Source organism: Polypterus senegalus, chromosome 6 (assembly GCF_016835505.1).
Source record: "Polypterus senegalus isolate Bchr_013 chromosome 6, ASM1683550v1, whole genome shotgun sequence".
NCBI classification, from domain to species: domain Eukaryota; kingdom Metazoa; phylum Chordata; class Cladistia; order Polypteriformes; family Polypteridae; genus Polypterus; species Polypterus senegalus.
The window spans coordinates 113,931,291-113,955,301 of NC_053159.1; the positions used below are offsets into that span (position 1 = coordinate 113,931,291).

General features: G+C 39.8%; 1 protein-coding gene across 1 annotated transcript in view; it reads right to left on the minus strand.

Annotated features, from left to right (window-relative positions):
• Positions 1–23,807, minus strand: part of hpda (4-hydroxyphenylpyruvate dioxygenase a) — a 34,228-nt gene extending 10,421 nt beyond the window's left edge. The window contains exons 1-8 of the mRNA XM_039756814.1: positions 23,716–23,807; positions 19,796–19,822; positions 18,157–18,219; positions 9,507–9,611; positions 9,296–9,338; positions 6,813–6,895; positions 4,771–4,860; positions 1,530–1,636 (exon numbers count right to left, since the gene is read on the minus strand). Coding sequence (XP_039612748.1) covers positions 1,530–1,636; positions 4,771–4,860; positions 6,813–6,895; positions 9,296–9,338; positions 9,507–9,611; positions 18,157–18,219; positions 19,796–19,822; positions 23,716–23,718 — 521 coding nt within the window. The 5' untranslated portion in view covers positions 23,719–23,807. The remainder of the gene's footprint in view (positions 1–1,529; positions 1,637–4,770; positions 4,861–6,812; positions 6,896–9,295; positions 9,339–9,506; positions 9,612–18,156; positions 18,220–19,795; positions 19,823–23,715) is intronic.
• Between the last annotated feature and the right edge of the window lie 204 nt (positions 23,808–24,011).

Sequence of the window (24,011 nt, forward strand, 5' to 3'; positions counted from 1 at the left end):
TTAAAAGAAGGGACTCCATAAGTCTGTGATGAGGATCGCCTCAGCAAGTGTACATGAAAGTGTTTATTATTCCTTATTAAAACACATACAGTATTTTGTTAATCACCAAAGTTACCTAAGTGTCCCGTGCTTCTTTCATGCTAATGACTTTCAGTGCGCTTTACCTTAGCAACACCCCAGCACCATTAAGGTTTGACTTTGCTTCATATACCAAACACTTCTGGTCAACTTAAACTCAAATGACTGGGCTTAGCTAGTGCAGGTGCAGTCAATGCAATGGCAGAGCTCCAAGCTCCCTAATATATATATATTTTTTAATCATTTGTAATGTTGCTACTTGCAATCTGTGTGGTACTGTATATTCTAACCTGATCCGAGTGGCTTACTGTCTCCTGGAGGTTTCCTGACATGTCAAACAAATTGAGGCAGTCAAGCAGGTTCATTCCATTGACCAATCAGGAAGCAACTCTTTGTTCAAGCTTTTGCAATTGTGGCTGTTAAATGTTTGTGGACGCATCAGAAGTAGGACTAGTTGGTCAATTAGTGGTAAGAGAACAGCTAACTGCATGATGTTTCTTTCAATAATCAGGTCATCAAGGAAGAGATACTGAGGAACATTTCCCAGCAGCTACATACTCCCAAGTAGCATTGCATGTTTGGACTTGAACAGATTATATTAAATAAAGTAGTCTGCTTGGCCTAAAATACAAGCTAGTCAACTCACCATTAGTGAGTTTAGTTATATTTAGTCTACTGGTCAAGTCAAGTCACTTTATAGTCCTACCATCCATACACAATATTGCAGCGTACAGTGACATAAAATAATGTTCCCCAGGGCCACAGTTACCTACAAACAGAGATATTCTTTATGGTGTCAGATTGCATGGCTAATGTGAGTCTTACCCAGTGGTCTCACTGCACAACCTCACATAAGATTTTTCAAAAGGGTCTAACTTTTCATGAGGCCGTAAATTTGCATAGTGCCTCCATTTGGCTATCAGTACAGATGAGTCTTCAAGTGTGAGAGGACACCCAAACTCTCTGTTGCAACACATGAGAAAATCTTGCTCGTCCTTAGACATGGCTCATTAAGATAGCCTAATCGCTCGAAAAACATGACTGATGTACTGATGTGGAATTGTTTCACTTTTGCCTCTTTTCAAAATCGCATTTCTCAAATTGTTTAATAGTTTGATTAACAAAAGTGTATGGCAAAGTTGGCAGATTCTTAATGAAATCTGTCTCGTAATCCAAAAAGAAAAGCCTTTTGTTACAAATACTGATGCAACAACAGAGTAAGAGTTCTCCTGTTAAACAATTCAGTACAACTACACGAACTGGCACGTCATCCAGAGTTGCTTCCCACCCAGTCCTCATTACAGAAGGAAACGGCTCCTAAAGCCCTAACAGCCCTGCACTGGATTACACCAGCAAGAAATAAATGGCTGGATGAATGGATGCTATGGGTCTGTGGTTCCCTCTGATTGTTGTGGAGGCTGAAATAAAAGAAAACCACCAGCGATACTTACAACTTGGCTACAAGGGGATCTGTAAAGAGTGGGGGCTTGTACCCAGGCAGGAAAAGGCCTTTGTAGGGTCCGAGGAACTCAATCAATGTGTGTGTGGTGTCTCCATACTGCCAACAAAAACGAAAACCAAAATTAAAATACAGCATAATGCACAATAAGGCAGTACGTGATCTCTGATCTATAGGAGTGTTCATAACATCCTGCAGGATCACTGTTGTTTTTTTCCTTGTTGTCCTTTCCTCTGTAGGAGTCAGCCCTGGATTAACCAGTAAGCAAAATGAGCCTGTGCTTATTGCACCCCAGATGTTTTAGCCAAGTTATCATGCCATTAACTCTTTCACTATCACACTTGACAATTTTTTATTGGTCCTTGTCTGCCATATTTGACTTTAATCTGCAATGTTAAAAATGTTTTCTTTGGCATGGTGAGTGACTCAAGTTTAAATAAACGTTTGGTTTGAAGGTGGCGCCAGATACCACATTTGTTTCCACCTCACGGTGTAGAAGTTTCACTTCTGTCAAATGGCACACAGTTGGCTGGGTTTGAAATTCATCAGCTGATTTGTGGAATGAATCCTTAACGTCTTTGTTTTATTATGTACTAGCAGACCTGGCGCGCTTCGCTGCACGTTTAACCGGCCAGTTTTGGCCGCGGATCGTGGCTTTTCCAATCTAGACGTCCTGTCTTTTTCAGATTCTTTTAACCGCCTGGTTTTGGCAGCCAATCGTCCTTTTCCCAATCTAGAAATCCTGTCTTCTTTAGATTCGTTTAACCGCCTGTTTTGGGAAGCGAATCGTTTTGTTTTTTTTCTAACTTGGAAGTCGTTTCTTGTTGAGATTCGTTTAATGGCCTCGTTGATTGCATGTCTTCCAAGGTAGTTTCAATACCTGCACGGAGTCTTCTCCCCTTTTATGAGTGACTGTGTGAGTACCGCGTGAACTAAACAGTAAATTAGTAAAGGAGAGAGGACTAAACACTAAGGAAAAAGAACGCAAGACCGCGTCAGCTGGGGAGCTCAGCGAAGCTCAGCTCGGAGCGAAATGAAGTGAATGAAATGACGTGAATGGGAGGGGAGATGATCACGTGACTCCCCCACCCCATTTAACTCTCAATCCCTCCACAAACACAGTCTCTCGGATCCCAACTCTCCTTTACATATATAGATTTTACTGATTTTTCACATAAATGAGGTCAGCTTTAATTTCCTTTTTCACCTTCACCACACCCTGAGTCTTAAGGTCTTGTCAAAATGAAGTTCTGTATTTAGTAATTAGTATAATCTGTGCTTGTATTTTAACTGAGAATTGTTCACAACCTTCTTCGTCTGCACTTAGTGAAGAGCACTATACAGAAAATCAGTTGTATTGTAAATAATGGAAGGGCAGAGGGGGCACCAGCTGGCCTTGATGTGGCCCTGGCAGGAGTCCTTATGTATTTGTACACTACGGTGGCTTTCTAGAGATGAATATAAAGAAGGAGTGGTGTCAATGAACCGAGCAGGGGACTGAATTCACCACTTTGAGCCTTCAACTCCAGCAGCTTAACTCAAGAATCAAACTGTGGAGTATAAACGATGAAAAAGTATTACATGTTCCTTTAAAGAAATTAGATTTTAGGGAGTACAACAACATATTGCTAGCTCTCATTTAATTTTTCATAGCAATCTTTTAATCCTGTTGCAGGAATCAGATGAATCGTTTGAGGATGTCATTTAACGTTTAAATATCAAATTCGTATGACTGAAGCACCCACGTCCACCTGCTATGCCAGGTATGATGGATTTTTCAGGTCTCTGTTAAGCCTTGATGGTAATTTGGGAGTAAGGAGATGAATGGTCAAACAGCTCAAATGTTGGAAGCAACGTGAATCTAGCAGCCTGCGGACTTGGAGGCATGGTGTGAATTGCAAAGGTAACCCGCTGAATGAAGGCAGTAAATGAACCTGAAAGGAGCAGCTGAGAACTTTTTAAAAATGCAAACATTGATGTCAAAATTCAAACAAGCTAAATGTAAGACATACTGAAGTTTAAGAATAAAGTGAAGATAAAGTTTTAAAAAATAAAAAATTTGTTACAAACATCCAACTTAGTAAAAGGATAAGTGTGTGTCAGTCCGGTTGCTATGTGTCTGTCATTCAAAAATATGGCGCATATAGGGTCTACGTTGATTACTTGGATTTCAGTGTTTTAAATAAACAGGCAGATGATTTGATATTGTCTCACGTAAGTGTCTATGTCAGGGGTGTCGAACTCCAGGCCTGGAGGGCCACAGTGACTGCGGGTTTTCATTCTAACCTTTTTCCTAATCAGTGACCAGTTTTCAATTTTAATTCATTTCTTTTCTCTTCATTTTAATAGCCTTGTTTTTAGGGATCCAGTCCTCTGAATTGACTCTTTTCTTCATTAAATGACTGCCAAACAGAAATGAGATGTGAAACAAGCCAACAGATCACCAGCTAAACTGGGGCTTCAAACACAGGCCGATTTCACTCCAGCCACTTTCTTAATGAGAAGCCGACTCTTGCTGTTGATTAAACTCATTATTTCATTCTATGGCTTATTGCTGTCCTCATTCTGCCACAGCAGACACTCCCAAAACAGCTGATTTTCTGTTTGTTCTTAGAACAGCATCTAAATGTGTTGGTGACCTGAGAGATCAGCCTTACTGAGACTTTCACCTTTCTTTATTTTCAGAAATTGTGTGATGGACACGGGTGAGCTGGTCATGCGGTGGCTCGTTTTGAGTCTCATTCATTTCTGGCTGCTAATAAAGGAAAAAGAAGCATCTAAGGGGCCTGAGTCAAGTTAATTAAAACTAAGGGAAAAGACGTTAATTAGCAGCAAAAACTGGTCACAAATTAAGAAAATGGTTAGAATGAAAACCTGACTTTGACACCCCTGTACTAGAAACTGAAGGTGTGGCAGTAATGAAATACACTTAGAAAACATAAAATGTAATAGACAAGTGCCAAGATGCATCATCATAGGACACGCACTGAAACATTGGAGCTGTAGCTATAGATGTGTGCGAGTGTTCATTCAGGCCCCACACACTAACTGTTTTGGCCTGCAACCTCAGCCAAATTGTCAAGAAGACCCCGACTAGTGGTAATTCCCTCGCCACCTTCGTCTTTCTCCGGTTTCACACAAACGTGCATTTCTTTGAAGTCAAGTGGAAGTGAACTTTGTATCTACATTGTGAGATTCTGCTCATGAACAAGTGGTCCTTTTGGCAAATATACCGTTTGGACAATTGCAAACTTGACTTTTCCGTGCTCGTCCTCTTCTATCCAAGGTTCCTTGACAATAACTGCTCCACGTTCTTTTGCTGTCTGGAAACGGAAACAGAAAAGATTATGCGTAAGAGACCAGTGAATATTTTGTTCTAATTACACTGTAAGGATTTTACTACAACAGTACAGATACAGTTTGTAAAATTATTCAAGACAGCCTAGAAGTGCATTAGCTCCTGCATGGCAGAGGGGTGTAGAGACCAGTCACCACAGCCCAGCCATAACACCATATTCTGGTAATCTGATGTGACATAAACAGGTTAACTGTGAAAATGGAAGTATGTAAAGCAGAATAAAGTTTTTAAACACAAAGGTGTGTCTAACCAGAACATTCATGAAATGATAGATTTATCACACTGGCCACCAAAGAACCCACACACACTGAATGATAAACAGCTTTTTAGAAGTAATTATTGAACACATACTAGTATTTTCAATGTTGTGGCTTGAGCAGAGTCCCGAGTGAGGCACATTACCTGCGTTGTGAGGGAGCGTCAGTTACGGCACTATGGCCATGTGGCATGATTCCCTGAGGGTGATCCAGATCGCAGGATCCTCGAGTGGCTGGACCTGACAAAGGGGACACCCACATAATACCTGGCTGCGGCAGACAGAGGGTCATTTCCGGAGGGTGGGACTGGGACTACATGTCTGCCTGGGGGTCGACAACCAGGATCCTGAGCTGTTTCGTTGTGTGGTGGGTGCGGCAACACGCTGTACCAGTGCAGGCTCCCCAACCTGACCTGTCCTGTCCTGGCATCACTGTCTGACATAATAAACTCATTGAGCTATTTACTACTTAATGGAATATTCCATTCAAATATTAGATATTTTTTTATTATACCTAACTAATTTTAATTTGTAACAATAGGTAAAAAATGGTTTCCTTATAACTAAGGTGACAAATGCTGGACAGAAGCAGACAATACCAAAATGTCCATGAAAACAAATCTCACGTTACTTGTGTCATGTGATCCACATGGCAAGTTAAGCAATCCTACTGTCACAACATCCCAAACAAATGTATTTTGACTAAAATATTGGAAAGTAAGCCACTCTCTTGTGAACTGAAATGGAATGCCCTTAGATGTGCCCGGGCATTTAAACTGAAGACTCGCTTCCCTGCCTCATTCATGGTCAGGAGTCCAGCCCAGTAACTCCTTATTCATTTGCTTCAAACGTGATGACAACAAAAGATGTGCACTAAGAGACGTGTAAAACTACTGACTAACAGTTAAAGAAAAGTGAGTAAAAACAAGAGGAAGGGAATACGCCTCGGACTTGTGCTTATTCAAAATGTTTCAGGCAGCAGAAGGTCAGTTCACCCCCGTGCAGTTTGACAGCCTGCTGCTACACAAACCTGAAGAGGTGCCATTGGGGATGTGAATAGAAATTCAATGACGGCAGGTGGGCTACAGTGCAAATGTGTGTTCATGTCTGAGCGCATTCCATTTTTGTTCATGAGAGTGTTTTCTGTAGGTGGTTTATAAAGGTTTTGGTGAAAATGTGTGTGTTTGGGACATTGTGAGCATTCAGCCAGATGACTTAACATGTGGATTATGTGACAGAAGTAACATGCGAGTTCTATCATGGACGTTTTTTCTAATTTTTTTGTTCTTGTCCAGCACTGGCCACCATATACCCCTTTTATATCAGAAACTTTGTTTTCTCTGTTCTGCATAAATAATGAAGTTTTTGGGTGGAGTATTCCTGTAATGTTAACCATGTCAATGTTGATTTCATGTCCGCTGGAGATTCACTACGGTTACAAGAGATAATATTCAGCTCAGACTCTGACCAGACTGACAAAGTTACAGGCACTGGCTAAGCATGTCTCCAAAGTGGTGACTTAACTCAGGCTCTTGAGCGACTGCTGTTAGACATTATTGTGATTTGTTTTTAATTTGCCCTGCTTCCTCTTAATCGCATCCCTTTCTAATACAACATTTATTTTGGCTTTGGTCTTTTTCAATTAAAAAAAAATGCATTACCTTAACTAAGTAGTCACAGTCCTCCACCTGGAAAGCAATGTCCTTCACTCCGTCTCCATGCTTTATGAGATGTTCTCCCATTTCTTAGAAAACAAAAATGATCTTACACTTAGCATATTCTCCTGTCCAAGGTGAACGTGCAGCAGCTTACCTCCAGGTGGCAGACATGCCTCATAACTGATAAAGCACCAAATGCCAAATCAAGTTTCTCCCCAGGAAGTTCAGTTCAGTGAATTGTGATACTTTAGAAGACACCTTTCAGTAAAGAGGCTCAGAGTGCATAAACAGAATTAAAAATGTAAAGCTCTTGCAGAAAAATATGCACAGTGATCTATTTAACACTCTCTTTGAAGGTGCTTGCCATATTCTGATATGTCAGAATTATCCCCAAAGAGAGCAATTTGTCAAAACTTCCAAAAAGTTAAAAATCTGCTTGATTTTTTTAGTATGTTAATTATTTGACATGCAGGAGTCCTGCAATGGATCATCCTGATTCCTGCCTTGCATTCAAAGCTGCTGAGACAGCCTTGGCTCCCCATGACCTTGATTGGGATTAACTGGGTTGAAGAATGTTATGCTAAATTATACTTTAGTTGTTTGAACCCACCTTTTTCTGCAACACTTGAGTTACAAGTGTAGCTGACCAAAAATAAAGTGCAATCACTTATTGGGATGTCAAATGCAACTCTGCAATCCACACCGAAGCACTGTTTACTGACAAGCATTTAAAAAGACAAAAGAAATAAGCACCCTGTACAGTACTGTGTAAAAAGTGACAAACAAGAACACAATAAAACAAAAACAATTAGCACCACTACAGCAATTTCTCCAGTGAGAGTTGGACTCCGCCAGGGCTGCCCTTTGTCACCGATTCTGTTCATAACTTTTATGGACAGAATTTCTAGGCGCAGCCAGGGTGTTGAGGGGGTCTGGTTTGGCGGACTCAGGATTGGGTCACTGCTTTTTGCAGATGATGTTCTCCTGTTTGCTTCATCAGGCCGTGATCTTCAGCTCTCTCTGGATCGGTTCGCAGCCGAGTGTGAAGCGGCTGGGTTGAGAATCAGCACCTCCAAATCCGAGAGCATGGTCCTCAGCCGGAAAAGGGTGGAGTGCCCTCTCAGGGTTGGAGGAGAGATTCCAAGTGGAGGAGTTTAAGTATCTCGGGGTCTTGTTCACAAGTGAGGGAAGAATGGAGCGTGAGATCGACAGGCGGATCGGTGCGGCATCCGCAGTGATGCGGGCTCTGCATCGGTCTGTCGTGGTGAAAAAGGAGCTGAGCCGTAAGACAAAGCTCTCAATTTACCAGTCGATCTACGCTCCTACCCTCACCTATGGTCATGAGCTATGGGCAGTGACTGAAAGAACGAGATCGCGAATACAAGCGGCTGAAATGAGTTTCCTCCGCAGGGTGTCTGGGCTCTCCCTTAAAGATAGGGTGAGAAGCTCAGTCATCCGGGAGGGACTCAGAGTAGAGCCGCTGCTCCTCCGCATCGAGAGGAGTCAGATGAGGTGGCTCGGGCATCTGATCAGGATGCCTCCTGGACGCCTCCCTGGTGAGGTGTTCCGGGCATGTCCAACCGGGAGGAGGCCCCGGGGAAGACCCAGGACACGCTGGAGGGACTATGTCTCCCGGCTGGCCTGGGAACGCCTTGGGATTCTCCCGGAAGAGATGGAAGAAGTGGCCGGGGAGAGGGAAGTCTGGGCCTCTCTGCTTAAGCTGCTGCCCCCGTGACCCGACCTCGGATAAGCGGAAGAGGATGGATGGATGGATGGACACAAAAATCCTTTACTATTATGCTCCATTTAATGACTCCTTTGCAGCTCTTGTCTTTAAAACATGGACCATTCTTTCTCATTCTGGTTTAATGTGGCAGTGGAAAAGCCAATTATGTGTCGTTTGTGTGTTCTCCTTTCTCTGGAAAGATTTTTAAGTTAATTTAGTGGCTCTAAATTGTCCCAGTTTGATAAAAAGCAAAAATGACCAAATGAGACACCTAACTGCCAATTAATTTCCAAATAAAATCCACTTGACATTTTACATTGACTTGTTTTTTACATGCGTGTTCAGGTAAGAAATTCTTCTTATGAAGCTACCCTCATGACTGTCTACAGGTAAAGGCGTATTTATCTTAGGACCCTGGGCTCCAATATTAAAGGCTAACAGAAAGGTGTCTCGTCACTGTACCAATGCTGCTGTTCACCTTCACCTAACTTTACCCAGCCTCTCCTCCATGACTGTTATCCCAAACCTCCAACTGGCATGTACGTGTGCAGCCTTCCATTTACAGGAGAGCTCCTTGATGCTCAGTCCCAGTTGGGTCTGAACAATGCCACACACTGCAAATGCTTCATCTGTCAATAACATCTAATAATGCCACCCCTCCTAAAATCATACATTTCTGTTTTACATAACAGAAAATGACCATTGATTTCAAGCAGGAGCTACAATTGCTGTCACATCCTCTCAGTACTTTTTTTGATACCTCTGTTGCCTGGGTTCAGTGCTGACTGGAAAACAAACAGGATCTGAAATACAAGACAAGAGAAAGAAGGAGATGAAAATAAGATTTCTAAGAAAATGAATGATTTGGCCATTAGTCCTTAAAGCATTTCAAATGAGTGGCAGGCAGGAATGTTTTTGAAACATGCGGCTCACTTAAACATTTGTTTATAAAATGAAGAGAAAGGTCAGACCTTGTTTTGTTTGATAACATGTGATGCCACTTCTCGGCTCCCAGTCTCCAGTCCTTTATAGGCGCAGGGTTCAAAGCCCATTTTGTCACAGTAAAATGACGCCGCCTGCATAGGACACATACATGAGTAGAAAGGCACTGTGCATTGCCAAGATAAAACTTAAAACCGTTTGTCCCCGACACTTACTGAAACTTGTATTTTGGTGACCATTGAATGTGGCACTGACACATTATAAAGATGTATTTACTGTATTTATTTTCAGTCAGACATTTATAATCTACAGTAGCAGCTGCATCTTATTCTACAGATAAGTACTGTAGGCTACATCCAAGAAGCTGAACAGAAGTTACACTCAAAGCAGAAGAAGAAGCTAGTTATGCATATTAGTTTACTGTAATGCATTTTTAACCTTTGTCCAACAATTGGCAGTCTTTAACCTAACTTATTACTGTAGTTGGCTGTCTTCTGTAATCCCTTTCTGGACGTTTCCTTCCAACTCTGTGCCAGTTCTTAATGCTAAGTGGACAACTACTCACTAAATATACAGTATATTACACGACTTTTAGGAGTTTCTGTTCATCTTTTTTGGTACTGAATGGTTCTTTTTTTTCTCTCTCTCGTCACATATGTGCACATGTGGTGCACAGCTTAAGGGCTCAGGTGATAGTAATAACCCACCAAACCAGAGGTTGGTACTGTGGTTTAATACCTTCTCTCCTCCTCCCTCTGCAGGACGGAAGCCTTATTGCTACTCCAGTGCTGGTGTCACTTCTGTTGTCCTCACTCCTGGACCCTCCCCTTCCTGTCAACGACCTATATAACCAAGAGGGCAACTACACTACTTCAGTTCTGCCTAGGACTATTGTCTGAGATGACGTTTCTGCAATTTATTTTTTGTGCTGACATTGAATATACAGGGTTCATCCAGGTTGGTGCTCCACACACTGTTGTTATGTTTCCCCTTTACAATATCTATCTATCTACAGTATCTATCTGTCTGTCTGTCTGTCTATCTAAAATACTGTATATACTAGCTATGTAAGCCCATGCTGTAAAAACCCCAGGCTCCTAGAAACTATTGAAATCGTCAGAAAAAAAATTGAAATGCAGAGTTGGCAGTTTCGTTTTGCGGACGTACTTGCCTCCCCTTGACTGTTAGCAGTTAAGCAAGTTTCTCGCGCCTCTGAGGTTTCGTTCTGCTGATGTGCTCACCTTGCTTGTGTATTAGCAGCTAAGCAAGTTTGTCTTTCATCAGCAGTTTCACTTCAGCTGCATGTATGTACTTCTTTCTTCCTCTGACTCATTAACTTGGAGCTGTCTTGCAAGCACTTTGAGCTTCATGCTGTAGCTTTACATTTCCGAGCCAGACAGACAGACACACACACTTCCACGCATAGACATTTATACTGTATATAAGATATATACAGTAAGTCCCTTACATATGAACGTGTTCCATTCCGAGAGTGTGTTCGTAAGTCCAGCAAAATTACCCTAGGCACCCAATGAACACAATGCAATCCCCAACCCTCATCTCCTATAGAAAACATGTACAATAATAGTGAGGGTTTTGCACTCCACCTAATGCCAGACACGTGACCTAACTATTCTAACTATAACCACACTGCTATGAAATTTGAAGGTATGCTAAAATTTTTAATTTTTCACTTATTTAAATAATTTTTAATTTATTGGACATTAGTATCTTTGAAAGTTCCTAACTTGAAGGTTCATATGTAGGGGACTGATTGTATATAAACTGCTCAAAAAAATTAAAGGAACACTTTGAAAACACATCAGATCTCAATGGGAAAAAGAAATCCTCCTGGATATCTATACTGATATAGACTGGGTAATGTGTTAGGACCGAAAGGATGCCACATCGTTTGATGGAAATGAAAATGATCAACCTACAGAGCCCTGAATTCAAAGACGCCCCAAAAATCAGAGTGAAAAAATTATGTGGCAGGCTAGTCCATTTTGCCAAAATTTAATTGCAGCAACTCAAAATTGTACGCAGCACTTTGTATGGCCCCTGTGTTCTTGTATACATGCCTGACAACATCGGTGCATGCTTCTAATGAGATGACAGATGGTGTTGTTGGGGATCTCCTCCCAGATCCCAGCATCACTGAGCTCCTGGACAGTCTGAGGTGCAACCTGGTGGCATTGGATGGACCAAAACATAATGTCCCAGAGGTGTTCTATTGGATTTAGGTCAGGAAAGAGTGGTGGCCAGTCAATGGTGTCAATTCCTTCATCCTCCAGGAACTGACTGCATACTCTCACCACATGAGGCCAAGAATTGTCGTGCACCAGGAGCCACTGTACCAGCATAGGGTCTGACAATGGGTCCAAGGATTTCATCCTGATACCTAATGGCAGCCAAGGTGCCTTTGTCAAGCCTGTAGCGGTCTGTGTGACCCTCCATGGATATGCCTCCCCAGACAATCATTAACCCACCACCAAACTGCTCATGCTGAATGATGTCACAGGCAGCATAATGTTCTCCATGGCTTCTCCAGACCCTTTCACTTCTGTCACGTGCTCAGGGTGAACCTGCTCTCTGTAAAAAGCACAGGGCACCAGTGGTGCATCTGCCAATTCTGGTATTCTATGGTGAATGCCAATCGAGCTGCATGCTGCTGGGCAGTGAGCTCAGGGCCCATTAGAGGACATGGGGCCCTTGGATCACCCTCATGAAGTCTTTCTGGTTGTTTGGTCAGAGACATTCACACCAGTGGCCTGCTGGAGGTCATTTTGTAGGGCTCTGGCAGTGCTCATCCTGTTCCTCCTTGCCCAAAGGAGCAGATACTGGTCCTGCTGATGGGTTATGGACCTTCTATGGCCCTCTCCAGCTCTCCTAGAGTAACTGCTTGTCTCCTAGAATCTCCTCCATGCCATTGAGACTGTGCAGGGAGACACAGCAAACCTTCTGGCAATGACACATATTGATGTGCCATCCTGGAGAAGTTGGACTACCTGTGCAACCTCTGTAGGGTCCAGGTATCGCCTCATGCTACCAGTAGTGACACTGACTGTAGCCAAATGCAAAACTAATGAAGAAACAGTCAGAAAAGATTAGGAGGGAAAAATGTCAGTGGCCTCCACCTGTTAAACCATTCCTGTTTTGGGGGTCATCTCATTGTTGCCCCTCTAGTGCATCTGTTGTTAATTTCATTAACACCACAGCAGCTGAAACTGATTAACAACCCCCTCTGCTACTTAACTGACCAGATTAATATCCCATAAGTTTCATTGACTTTATGCTATACTCTGATTAAAAAGTGTTCCTTTAATTCTTTTGAGCAGTATATATATATATAATAGTTTTATATAAAGGCCCTTTTCTGTCTGCCTGGCAGTTTCACTCTGTTCGGCACCATTTATTGGAATCTATTTTGTAATGTTTGTAGTAATAAAATGCAATGCATTTTTATTCCAACGTATGGCTCATGCCAAACATTAGCACAGCTGTTAAAGGAATACTCTACAAAAAAGTGATAATTTTTTACGCTACTTGCGACGCGTTTGTAGTGATGTCTGAGAAAAATTGTTAATCTCATGTTGTTATGAGAGTGTTGTTATACAGTAAGAGATTTTAAAAAATGTGCCAATGGATGATGTTTCCACACAACTTTCTTGAATTATTAATCTCTAATTGTACTCCTCTTTCAGACCATGCTCAGTGATGTTGATATTACGTGAAGTTAGGGGATGCCAATGAATGAGCCAAGACTTGGCAGAACTCCTGACCACTGGATAATAACAAGAGGTGGGTCTTCAGTTCAAAAGCTCATTCGCATTTCAGTGTGCCTCACTTTTATTCAGGAGTAGATTTTCCAGAAATGTTTTAAATAACAATAACAAAATTAGCTGTGTCTGGGATGTTGTAAGCATTCAAACAGATACCCATGAATACCCAGGGATAGTCCATTTAAATGTAGGAACTGAGGAAATTTTAAGTTGGTTAATTAATCATCAGTATACCATTAATTACTCAAATACTTCGGCAAAGCTCCTACTTTTTTTTTTAAACTTATGTTTCTCTGTTGTAGGAGGGGTGTCTCTGGCATTTGCACGTATATCAAGGTAACTGAGGTACACTTGTTTTAAAGAATGGAATGATACAATTTATTGATAAGCAAAAGGATTATAGAAATATGGTAACTACATATATATGTTGACATTAAGACTGGATGCAGACGGACTAGACAGACAAGCATATAACAAATAGGCTGGCTGTTTACTGGTATTTAGAGTCCTACTTTATCTTGGCATTGATAAATAGTTTTACGATACCAAGTCTTTATGGGTAATGTTTGATGTTTTGTGAAGTTGTTGCCCCCAGTTCGAGTGGAGAATATTTCTTGGGCAAGAGTGCACCCTTTGTCTTTGCTGCATGATCCTTGTCAGTGATATTAACTGCTTTCCCCATTTAGTCCCTTTGCTGTGTCTTCTACAGCTTCAAGGTAAAGAGCATTACTCTTTCTGGCACGTATTTAAATGCTGAAGTTCTCTTCTTCAAGTGATGGCTACATCTTAGCCTTTGAACCAGTTTACTGTTTAGGTTGGCAAACTGGATCTTGGCTCTCAGGTTCACAAAGAGTAGAGTTTTGTCAAGTTCACCTTCCCAGGAGGAGAGGAAACAGTTTATCTGCTTTTTTTAGTTTCAGAGACCAGCTTTCAGAAGGTCATTTTGCTTATTTCCACATCCTTGATAAAATCCCCAGGGAGTTCAGTGAGGGTCCAACAAATATTCCAAAGAACTACTACAGGATGGTGCAGAGAGTTTTAAGGGAATGTATAACTTCTCCTTATTGGATTAAAGTCACTTCAAGTAACAAAAACAGAGTCTTCTCATAGACGAGTCCATCTCAGTTGTCATTCCTTGAATTGCTGCTCTTTGTTCTTGCTTGAGTCCACTTTGGGACGTCTGGCTGAAAAGGTCTGCACGGGGTCTCTGCAAAGATATTCAACTCTGATTCACACCTTTGCTATCAGATGAAGTCCAGGCAGGTCTTGGTACAAGCTGGAGTTAAGTCACTTAGTATGGAATGCAACTGAGGGTTTTGCACAGCTGCATGTCTTTTAAATTCGCTCCCCTAACAGGCCTGGTGTGCCACTAAAGCCAAGCAGAATGTGCAATACCCACTTTGTCCTACACCTGACATCTGGATTATGTGACATGAGAAATCAGAGATTTGTTTGGGACATTTTGAAGTTGTTTGCTGTTATTCAGCGTTAACACTTATTGTAGCAGAAATGTTGTTATCCCCATTGTCTATAAAAATATGAGATTAACAATTGTTCTGGGCCATAACTCCAAGAACCCCCAGAGTAAATAACAGATACACAAATCATGTATGGCTGGAATATTCCTGTTAGAAAATTATACTTAATGCCATATAACTGAGGAGACAGACAAATTGACATTATAACTTGCTAAAAGACAATTTAAATAAAAAATATAGGAAATATAAAGAATGAGCAAGTGATCTGCCTTTATTAATGTAGGAACATACATCCATCCATTTTCTAACCCGCTGAATCCGAATACAGGGTCACGGGGGTCTGCTGGAGCCAATCCCAGCCAACACAGGGCACAAGGCAGGAACCAATCCTGGGCAGGGTGCCAACCCACCGCAGGACACACACAAACACACCCACACACCAAGCACACACTAGGGCCAATTTAGAATCACCAATCCACCTAACCTGCATGTCTTTGGATTGTGGGAGGAAACCGGAGCGCCCGGAGGAAACCCATGCAGACACGGGGAGAACATGCAAACTCCACGCAGGGTCTCCTAACTGCGAGGCAGCAGTGCTACCGCTGCGCCACCGTGCCGCCTAATGTAGGAACATCACAGCAGAAATACATTGCGTAAATAAATAGCAAATTCCTTTAGCAGTTATAAGAGAGGCACGCTGGCTTACTAGGACCTGAGTTTGAGACCCCCACATTTGAACCATCAGTCTATTTTCTCTGTGTGACAGTCAATAGACACTAATGAGATTTGTACTCCCTCTATCAACCTATTTTAATTTGTCAATCATTCTGTTTAAAACTCCTTTATTAGGTTATAGTGTCAGCTACTCCATCTGTTAGAATGAAAAATACAATTAATTTTAGTAGTAAACATGATAAATGGCTTACAATAATTGCGTCAAGAACAATGCTTTTGAGTGAGCGTGTTGTGAGTGACGTTGTTTGTATTACAGGCTGCAGCTGAACTCCGTTCAAACAGTAGATGCCGCTTCAGCACTTAGACTTAAACGCTAGACTAATTCCCAGGGTTGTAATAATGTCATATTCCGTCTTTAGCTAAAACATGTGACCTAGTGTTGAAATCCCCGATTTTATGTGAGACCAAGTGCGGTATATATATAAAAGTTATCATCTTAAATATTTTGGCATGATGTTCAGTGAAAGTGGTGCTATGTGAATACAAGCCTTCTTCTGTTTATCTTAAATATTAAGATCTTTCCTCACAGATTTAGAATATAGGAGGATCTTGCTGTGTTCAGTAAGTCTTCTGCCATGCTATTAAAAATAAATAGAATAAATCAGAATAAAGCTGCACCAGGCTTCTGCCCTTAACATGACGCAGGCATTTCTCAGAGTGACCATGAACAGCTGCCCAGGTTAAAATAAAGTCAAATACATCAAGTTCACTCAACCTGCAGCCTATTTCAACATGCTGAGCAAACAAATCTGCTGTGGCAATTTCTTCTGCACACGTACAGCACGGACTGTACATGCTTGCTGGAATAGCAACTAAGTTTTAAGTGTGCTAATGATTACAAAACAAGGCAAGGAGGCAGGGTAATACACTCTAGTTGTGGGAATGCCTAGAGAGGAGGAGTACAAGGAACCAAGAGGATGCTGACAGAGATGTTGCTGATCTGTAGGGGTCCCTAAAGTATTGAGGCAGAGGAGAACTGTGACAGAAGCAAAGTATTCCTGTTTTTTGAGGACTATATGTGATTGGCAGTGAGAGGAATGTTCTGATCTATTGTGTGGGTGTACCACTGGAGGATGACAGCCATGACTCTTTTTGTGATGTCTATGCAGACGTTTAAAATTACGATTAAATCAGAAAACAGAGATTCAGTGTTCAAAACTGCCAAGAAAGGTAACACTTTAACAAAGAGAATGTAACACTGTGTCCTTTGGTCAATGAACGCTCTGACAATTAATATTTTCTTAAATTCTTCCTGCTTGTACACAGACTGAGCTTCCTCAAAGTTCTTAATCTGTTTGTAAATGTCAGGAGAACATTACATTCTTTCATTATGGCTAATACTGAACTTTAGACAAAATGCATAATGAATTTTGTGACACAAGAAACACACAGTTACACGCTGGAGTACTGCTCTGAGATTGTATCTATGATGTCATCAGTGCAATACAGACAAAAAATGTACTTAAGAAAGCCAACTTATGTGACACACAGATCACAAAGATCAGAGGATGCAGGAGATGAAAGACATGTATTTTTGTCTTGTCTGCTTTGACAGGTCAGACTTTTTTGTACTTTGTTGAATTCAAGTCATTAACAAATAAGGAAAAACAGGAAACTCCTTGATCAAACTGGTTTGAGTTTTACACAAGGCCTACACTGGGGATGGTCTAGTGTCTTCCTGGCCACTCTTTAATGTGAATGCCTGTGTCACTTGTGTCTTCATTGGTAACTAGAGTGACATGTGCCCAGAGACCTGTATGTTAGTATTTCCGTTGTTGTCCGTAGTAAACACACCAGCTCCTGTGAAGAAGTAGCTGACTCATTGCCATTCATATCTGTTTCCTTAGAAGTTTTGTTTTGTCATGAAAAACTGGTTAGGAAAAAAAAATCATAGCAAGCCATTGAAAAGGAAATTTAATGGTGAAGCACTGCTGCAAACACAACAGAGTTACCATCACTGGCTTATTGTGAATGCAGTAGCCAACAAGCAATCTCTGATTAATTAGGATTTCCACCATTGATAATACTTCTGGCTGTGTTAAAGTTTGCTGTTATGGTAACTCTGAACTAAGCATGGGTACTGCTGAAATTGGTCTGGAATACAAAAGAAACTCTTGACATAAACCCTTTAAAATACCAGCAATTTATTTTTTACATGGTTCCTAACCAAACATTTATAGCTTTGTAGGATTCCGATTGAGTTCTATGCTTTGGCAAATACTACAATGATTTTTGTAATTAAAGGGTGCAGTGCAAGGATGTGGGAGGCACGCTACACTATTATTGGTCTTAATGTAAATAAATATAATGTACAAGTAAAAGCTTAAAGGTAAAAGCCCTTGTCTGATTATTATTATTCAGGGTAGACTAGTGCAGGACTGCTGTGGTCCCATAAGGATGATTGGATGAAGTACTCTATTGATGGTAAAAACTGGGTTGAAGTAAAGAATTGGAAATAAAAGACCGGCCCAGTGAGTAAGCAGTCTGCCATTAGAGGTCCCTGGGGTTGAATGTGTGGCATATAACATGGACAGTGAGACAGGTAAGAGGATGTACATAACAGGTATATACAGTAACTGATTTTGACATTCCTTTCTATCCCCCATTAAGATAAGAACCTAAGAGGCTAGAGGGTACCTTTCATGTTAAGTGATCTAATTGCATGATATAACAGCATGGCTTACCTGCTTGGCATTTCCCACCCAGAATGTAATGTGGTGGAAGTGAAGAAATCTGCCTTGTTTATGCTGTAAAACAACATAAATTTCACAACTCAAAAACACATACAAGAATAATTATTAAGGCAAGTTTTACATTTCAAGTTAACAATTGATCCATTAAAAAATTCACACTGATAACAATATTTTTATTTAGTATTTTGTAATTTGCAGGCTTACAGGGTTATTACAGTGAACTTTTTACTTGCAAGTGCTAAATCTAGTAAGAAGAATGAATATAATTATTTCTTAATTAAAAGGCTGGATAGATCAGAACTTTGGGGTCTGTGTGAGAGTTACAAACAATGTTACATGCTGGAACTACATGGAGAATTAATTTCTGCTCAGGCTAGTTGTTACATCATCTGTCCGTTTCCTAATCTGCTAAATCATTTCATGATCATAGGGAGCTGGAGTATACTCCAGCTGCAACTAACCCTGGACAGGACACCAAACAATCTCAGATCACAACCATCGACACTCAGGTACTTTATATAGGGGCCAGTTAACCTAATGGGCATGTGGATTGGATGGACAACTCCTGCGTGTACAGGCAGAATGTGCAGATGTCACAGAGTAATAGGTATTTTGTATTTGATATTTCGGTCTAATCACATTTTACAGTGGGCACCACCTTAGTCTCATAGCTCCAGGGTCCTAAACTGAAATTCCAGCCTGTTCACTGCCTGTGTGGAGTGTGGTTGCTGTCCATGTGGGTTATTTTAGGTGCTCTGGTTTCCTTTCACATAGAAGGCTTGTTTGATTAGGAACTGTAAACTGATGAATGTGATTTTGTATTGCATTGGTGGCCATTCTAGGTATTATACGTACTTTGTGTGTAATTATGGGTGGAACACCTCTCAGGACATAAGTCCAGTTCCTCCAGGGCCACTGCATGTTTCCTCTGGATCCATAGGGTTTTTCTCAAGGACTTCCCAGATAACAAAGATGGTCCTGTTTTGCCAGAGCACATAAGTGAGAAGATGCCTTGTGATTGATTGTTTTCTTATTCAGGAAAGAAGTGTGCCTTGTGCCTGATGTACTCAGGACTGGATAATAACTGATGAATGGGACTGTGCAGAAGTCATCTGTGGATGGGACATCAGTATATTGGAGGGACACACTCATATTGATCCTTGCACTTGCTCAGTCTGGCCAGGTCTAAAGACACCAAACTATCCATTTGTGTCATTTCTGGGATGTTGTAAGAGAATGGCAGAGAAACTCCAGGCAAAAAAAATCATGCAAACAATGTCTAAGCCATGTCCGTGGAACTGTATACTAGTATGCCACCCACAACTTGAGTTGGTTAGTCGAGGTATAACACAATATAATTACCTGTACAGTATATCTATGTCTCTACACTTTTTTTTATTAAAATTGCAAAACTGTTTAATTTTATTTTTAAAAGATTGTTTAAGGATTTTTTAAAATTAGATATTATAAATTAGTCTGAAGCCTAGCAACTGTTCCTTCTTATTAATGCACCCAAGAGAAATAAAAATTCCCTATTTGTTAATTTGTTGGAATTTTTATTAAAATTAAATCTGTAGAATAAAGCATATGAAAGACACCTAACAAAGACATTAAACAGAAAAGCTATTACCTTTTCTCCTTTGTCTGTGTAGGAAGTCTGTAAAGATAGAAAATTAGTGTGAGCAGCATTTTAGAAGGGAGTAGAAACAACAGATGGATGACATTCACTGAAAATCATGTAAATCATCAAAATACATAACAGTGCTCAAGGGTAGTGGCCAAGACATTGGCCGACAGCTGACTGTATCAGTGGTCTTTTTGGGATTCTTGCTGACACAGCTCTCATTTTTCTTGTGATGTACAATCGACATTTGGAATGAGGATGCAACACTCAGTTGATACATATAAATAAAAGACAATGTATTTACAGACGGAGAGTATCAACACACAAAAATAAAATTCCTCTACAATAAATAAGAAATCATGGCATTGTAAAATCACAGTTCTTAGTTTGCATTTTGATTGATATCTTGTACAATGTTGTAATTCAGTCTACTTTCTGTAATTAAATATCTGTAAAAAGTGGCAAAAAATTAATAACATAAATATACCAGACAACCAATACATGATCAAAATAGCTCTTTTATAATGAATACCATTCCAAATTATTGTACCTTTTTTCCATGATTCAAGCTCACAGTCACACAGGTGGTAGATAGGAAATGAGTCTGGTGTCCTTTGATTTCAGCCTACGAACAGAACCACTGAACCACAAATAAACTGAAACCATAACACATCTATGTATCTATTATCAAGCTTACTTAATCCAATTTGGAGTTGTGTATGTGGGGTCAGGGCCTAATCATGCAGCATCGGGTGCAAATAATGAAATATCCCCAAATGGGTTGATGGCAAGGTACACTCACTCATGCAGGGTCAACCCACAGTCACCCACCATGTAGCCTAACAAGAGGAGGAAAACTGGCACATACATAAATAAAGGGAGAATGTGTAAACTCTATGCAAATAGTAAACGGGCCAGGGATTTAAAAAAAAAAGAGCACTGTGCCACCCTGAAACTTACATTTTGAACTTTGGTGTTAAAGCTAGGGTTGCAAAACTAAACTCTTGGAATTCCTAAAGCTTTTGTTTTTCTGTTCTCTCCACATTTTTGTTATCTTTTTATTGAATATAATAATAAATTAGAAATCTATCTACATAATATTATAAATTTCACTCCTTTAGACACTTCTGTAATCGTATAATTATTCTCCACTATTTTCCCCATAAAACACAACAAAAGGATCCAAGGTTGCTCTGAGGATAAAAGAAAATTAGCATCTAAGAAAGGCTGCTGTTTTTCCTAGAGTAGTAGTGTTGATATCAGTTGAGCAAGTTTTATTATTTATTAAGCTAATATGGCATACCCCTAATGAACTGAGAAATGAAAGTTTCAAATGAGAAAAAAATAAGCAGCAATCTAGCAGAGACAATTTCGTTAATCTTATTTCTGAGGTACAATTTCTATCCATGAAGAGTACAATAAGTTTACTACTCAATTACCAAGAATATCTGCTGCAACATTCATAAAAGTGCTTTGTTTCACTTCTGTTAGGCTTGATCTAATACTAGCCAAGTCTAGAGCTTAGAGAGGTTAGTTGATGTGCAGTTTTAATACTTATATTACAGTATTACTATTATGATATGATATACATATCCAATACAGATTGAAGTGGAATGTGTACTTTGGTTTAGTGAGGGGCAGCAAGTCTAAAAAAGAGAAAAAGAAAGGGACGCGATATGTAATATGACAGCCTTGCAGTTGCATTTTAGAAGTCAGGACCTGATTGCTCCCTTGGGCTCAACTTGATATGGAAGTGGTTTTTGATTCAGAGGCACAGTGTTTGTAGCCGTCCTCTCCATGTGCAGACATAAAACAATGACTTCTCGATGGTGACATTTGGAAAATTCTTTTGCACTTGTCTGTGAATGAGATTTTTTATCCATAATTGTATAGGCATTGATATAATTTTCAAATCAGTCTGTAATGGTTTTAATAGGAGTATCTCAATACAAGGAAATACATATCTAAGAGACACAATATCTTGTAAAGAATAAATGTCGAATACTTAAATGGACAGAACGGCCATTTTGTCCTCCTACAACCTCTTTTTCAGTTCTACCTTTTATATAATTTTCTGAACCCCTTGTGGAGAGAAAGTTTTGCTTCCTACCCGAAGTGAACAGTGTTTTCTTTTTCATACCAGCTTAGTTAAGTGTGGACACAGTTATATTTAATGCAAGCAGTGTGTCCAAGAGGCGCTGTACTGTAAACAACAAAAAGTCTGCCTCTGACTCTCTGTGACACAGTAAGCAAGTCTTTTAATCTGTCTGTGTTCCAGTCATAAAAAATACAAATAATGATACCATAGTGCTGAACTTCTAAGGTGTCTAAAAATGGCATTAAATACAGAAAGGCACAATGTAAAATAAAAAAATGTTCTCTTTACTAAATGACATCTGATTTATTTTGATTTGCTTACATTATACATGTTTTGTTGTTCACATTTTCTCAATCTGTTTTGTACAATGAGATCAACTGACATTAGGCACAAAGCAATACAACATATGTTCTAAACGCAATGCATTTTAAAGAGAATGAACACTTTTCCATGCATGAAGTAAAGGCAGCTTTCCTACATTCTTAAAAACAATTAAAATGTGCAATCTTTGGCATTTCCAGATATGTGCACTCATAGTTGAAATAAGACAAATAATTTCAAGACAGTTGATGGTCACCAATGAGGAAACTGGTGATGCAACACCTAGAACTTCAGGCTGCAGTGTGGGGATCCCAAGAGCAGTATTAATATCTGGACCACGGTTCATTGCTTTAAATTATATTCATAGCAAGGCTAACCCTTTGGAACCTAATTCTTCTCTCTGGTGCCAATAATATGCCATAATGAGCATAAAGTCTAAGAAAAACACAATACACTGGTTACAAAAGCATAACTATAACTACAATGTGCAGGTGAATGCTAAGTTGCTCCTTTATATCAACATTACAGTGTAATGAACTGATCATCCAAAACAGATGGAAACTTATATTTACTGGTGTGAAGTTACCCCCATCACAAGGAAATACAAGAACTATCTATCTATCTATCTATCTATCTATCTATCTATCTATCTATCTATCTATCTATCTATCTATCTATCTATCTATCTATCTATCTATGTTTTATTACTCTGGAAGTGCATTGGTATCAAAAATCTAAAATGTTTTCAAAAACAAAGCAATTTCATTAAGGACTAGCAACAAATCCAAGTTTGGATCCTGCCTTGTTGTGCCAATTTAAAGTCTATGTATACATGTACACTCAGTTAGAACATACTTAAACAAATCAAATATTACTTCTCGATGTAATTCTCCTTGGACTGAATGGACATAACAAGAGCTTTTCAAACTGTTAAAAAGTAGCATTTTTTCTATCAAATAAAAAGTTTTCTTCATTTATTCGGCCAAACATAAAGCATGAAACATGGTTTGCAACATCAAGTAATGAACTTTAATGTGTATGAACAAGGCTTGTTGAAATAAGCTTGCTATACATTAACTTGCTTCAACATGCTGACACTCTTCTGCTTATAAACATCAGTTCCCTTCTCTACACTTCTGTTTTACAAGATGACAACTGAGCCTCCATATTGAGCAGTTAACTGCAGCAAAATAACTGTAAACAACTAAAGTTTTGTATTCTTATAATAAAACCACTGCAGGAAGATCAGATATATTCAATAATGTAAAAAAACATTTTTATGTACACCCCTTGTAAACATAACTAAAAAGATGTTATCAATTTCCCTTCATGCTTAGGTTTTTGCTTCTAACTATATGTTCTTCATTAATAAAAAATGGTTCCTCAGTTAGATCCTTGTAGTAGGGAAAAATAATTTACGCTTCATTAAATTTAATCAACAAAACATTTGAAATTGTTAAACATAATCAAAAAAGTAAAAAATTAAAAGAGTTCACATAAGGCTTACCATTGTGTTCACTTCAGAAGCCAACAAAAAAAACACAGCTAGGTGGTGAAATGGGGATAAGTAGTGACAGACTGAGTCTCTGATTGGCTGTGCAGGAGCCACCCTTCAGCCAACTGGAGGAATTTAGTTATGATCAAGTGCCCCATGCAGACTACCTCGTAAAATATTGTCTGAAAGTTTCATTAAATATCAACTAGACTAGACCACAGCTTTATGCAGCATGGCCAGGCTTTGTTAACCCAGACCAAGCAGGTAGTAAGACATCTGTTTAATTTAAAATAAATAATCAAAAAGTT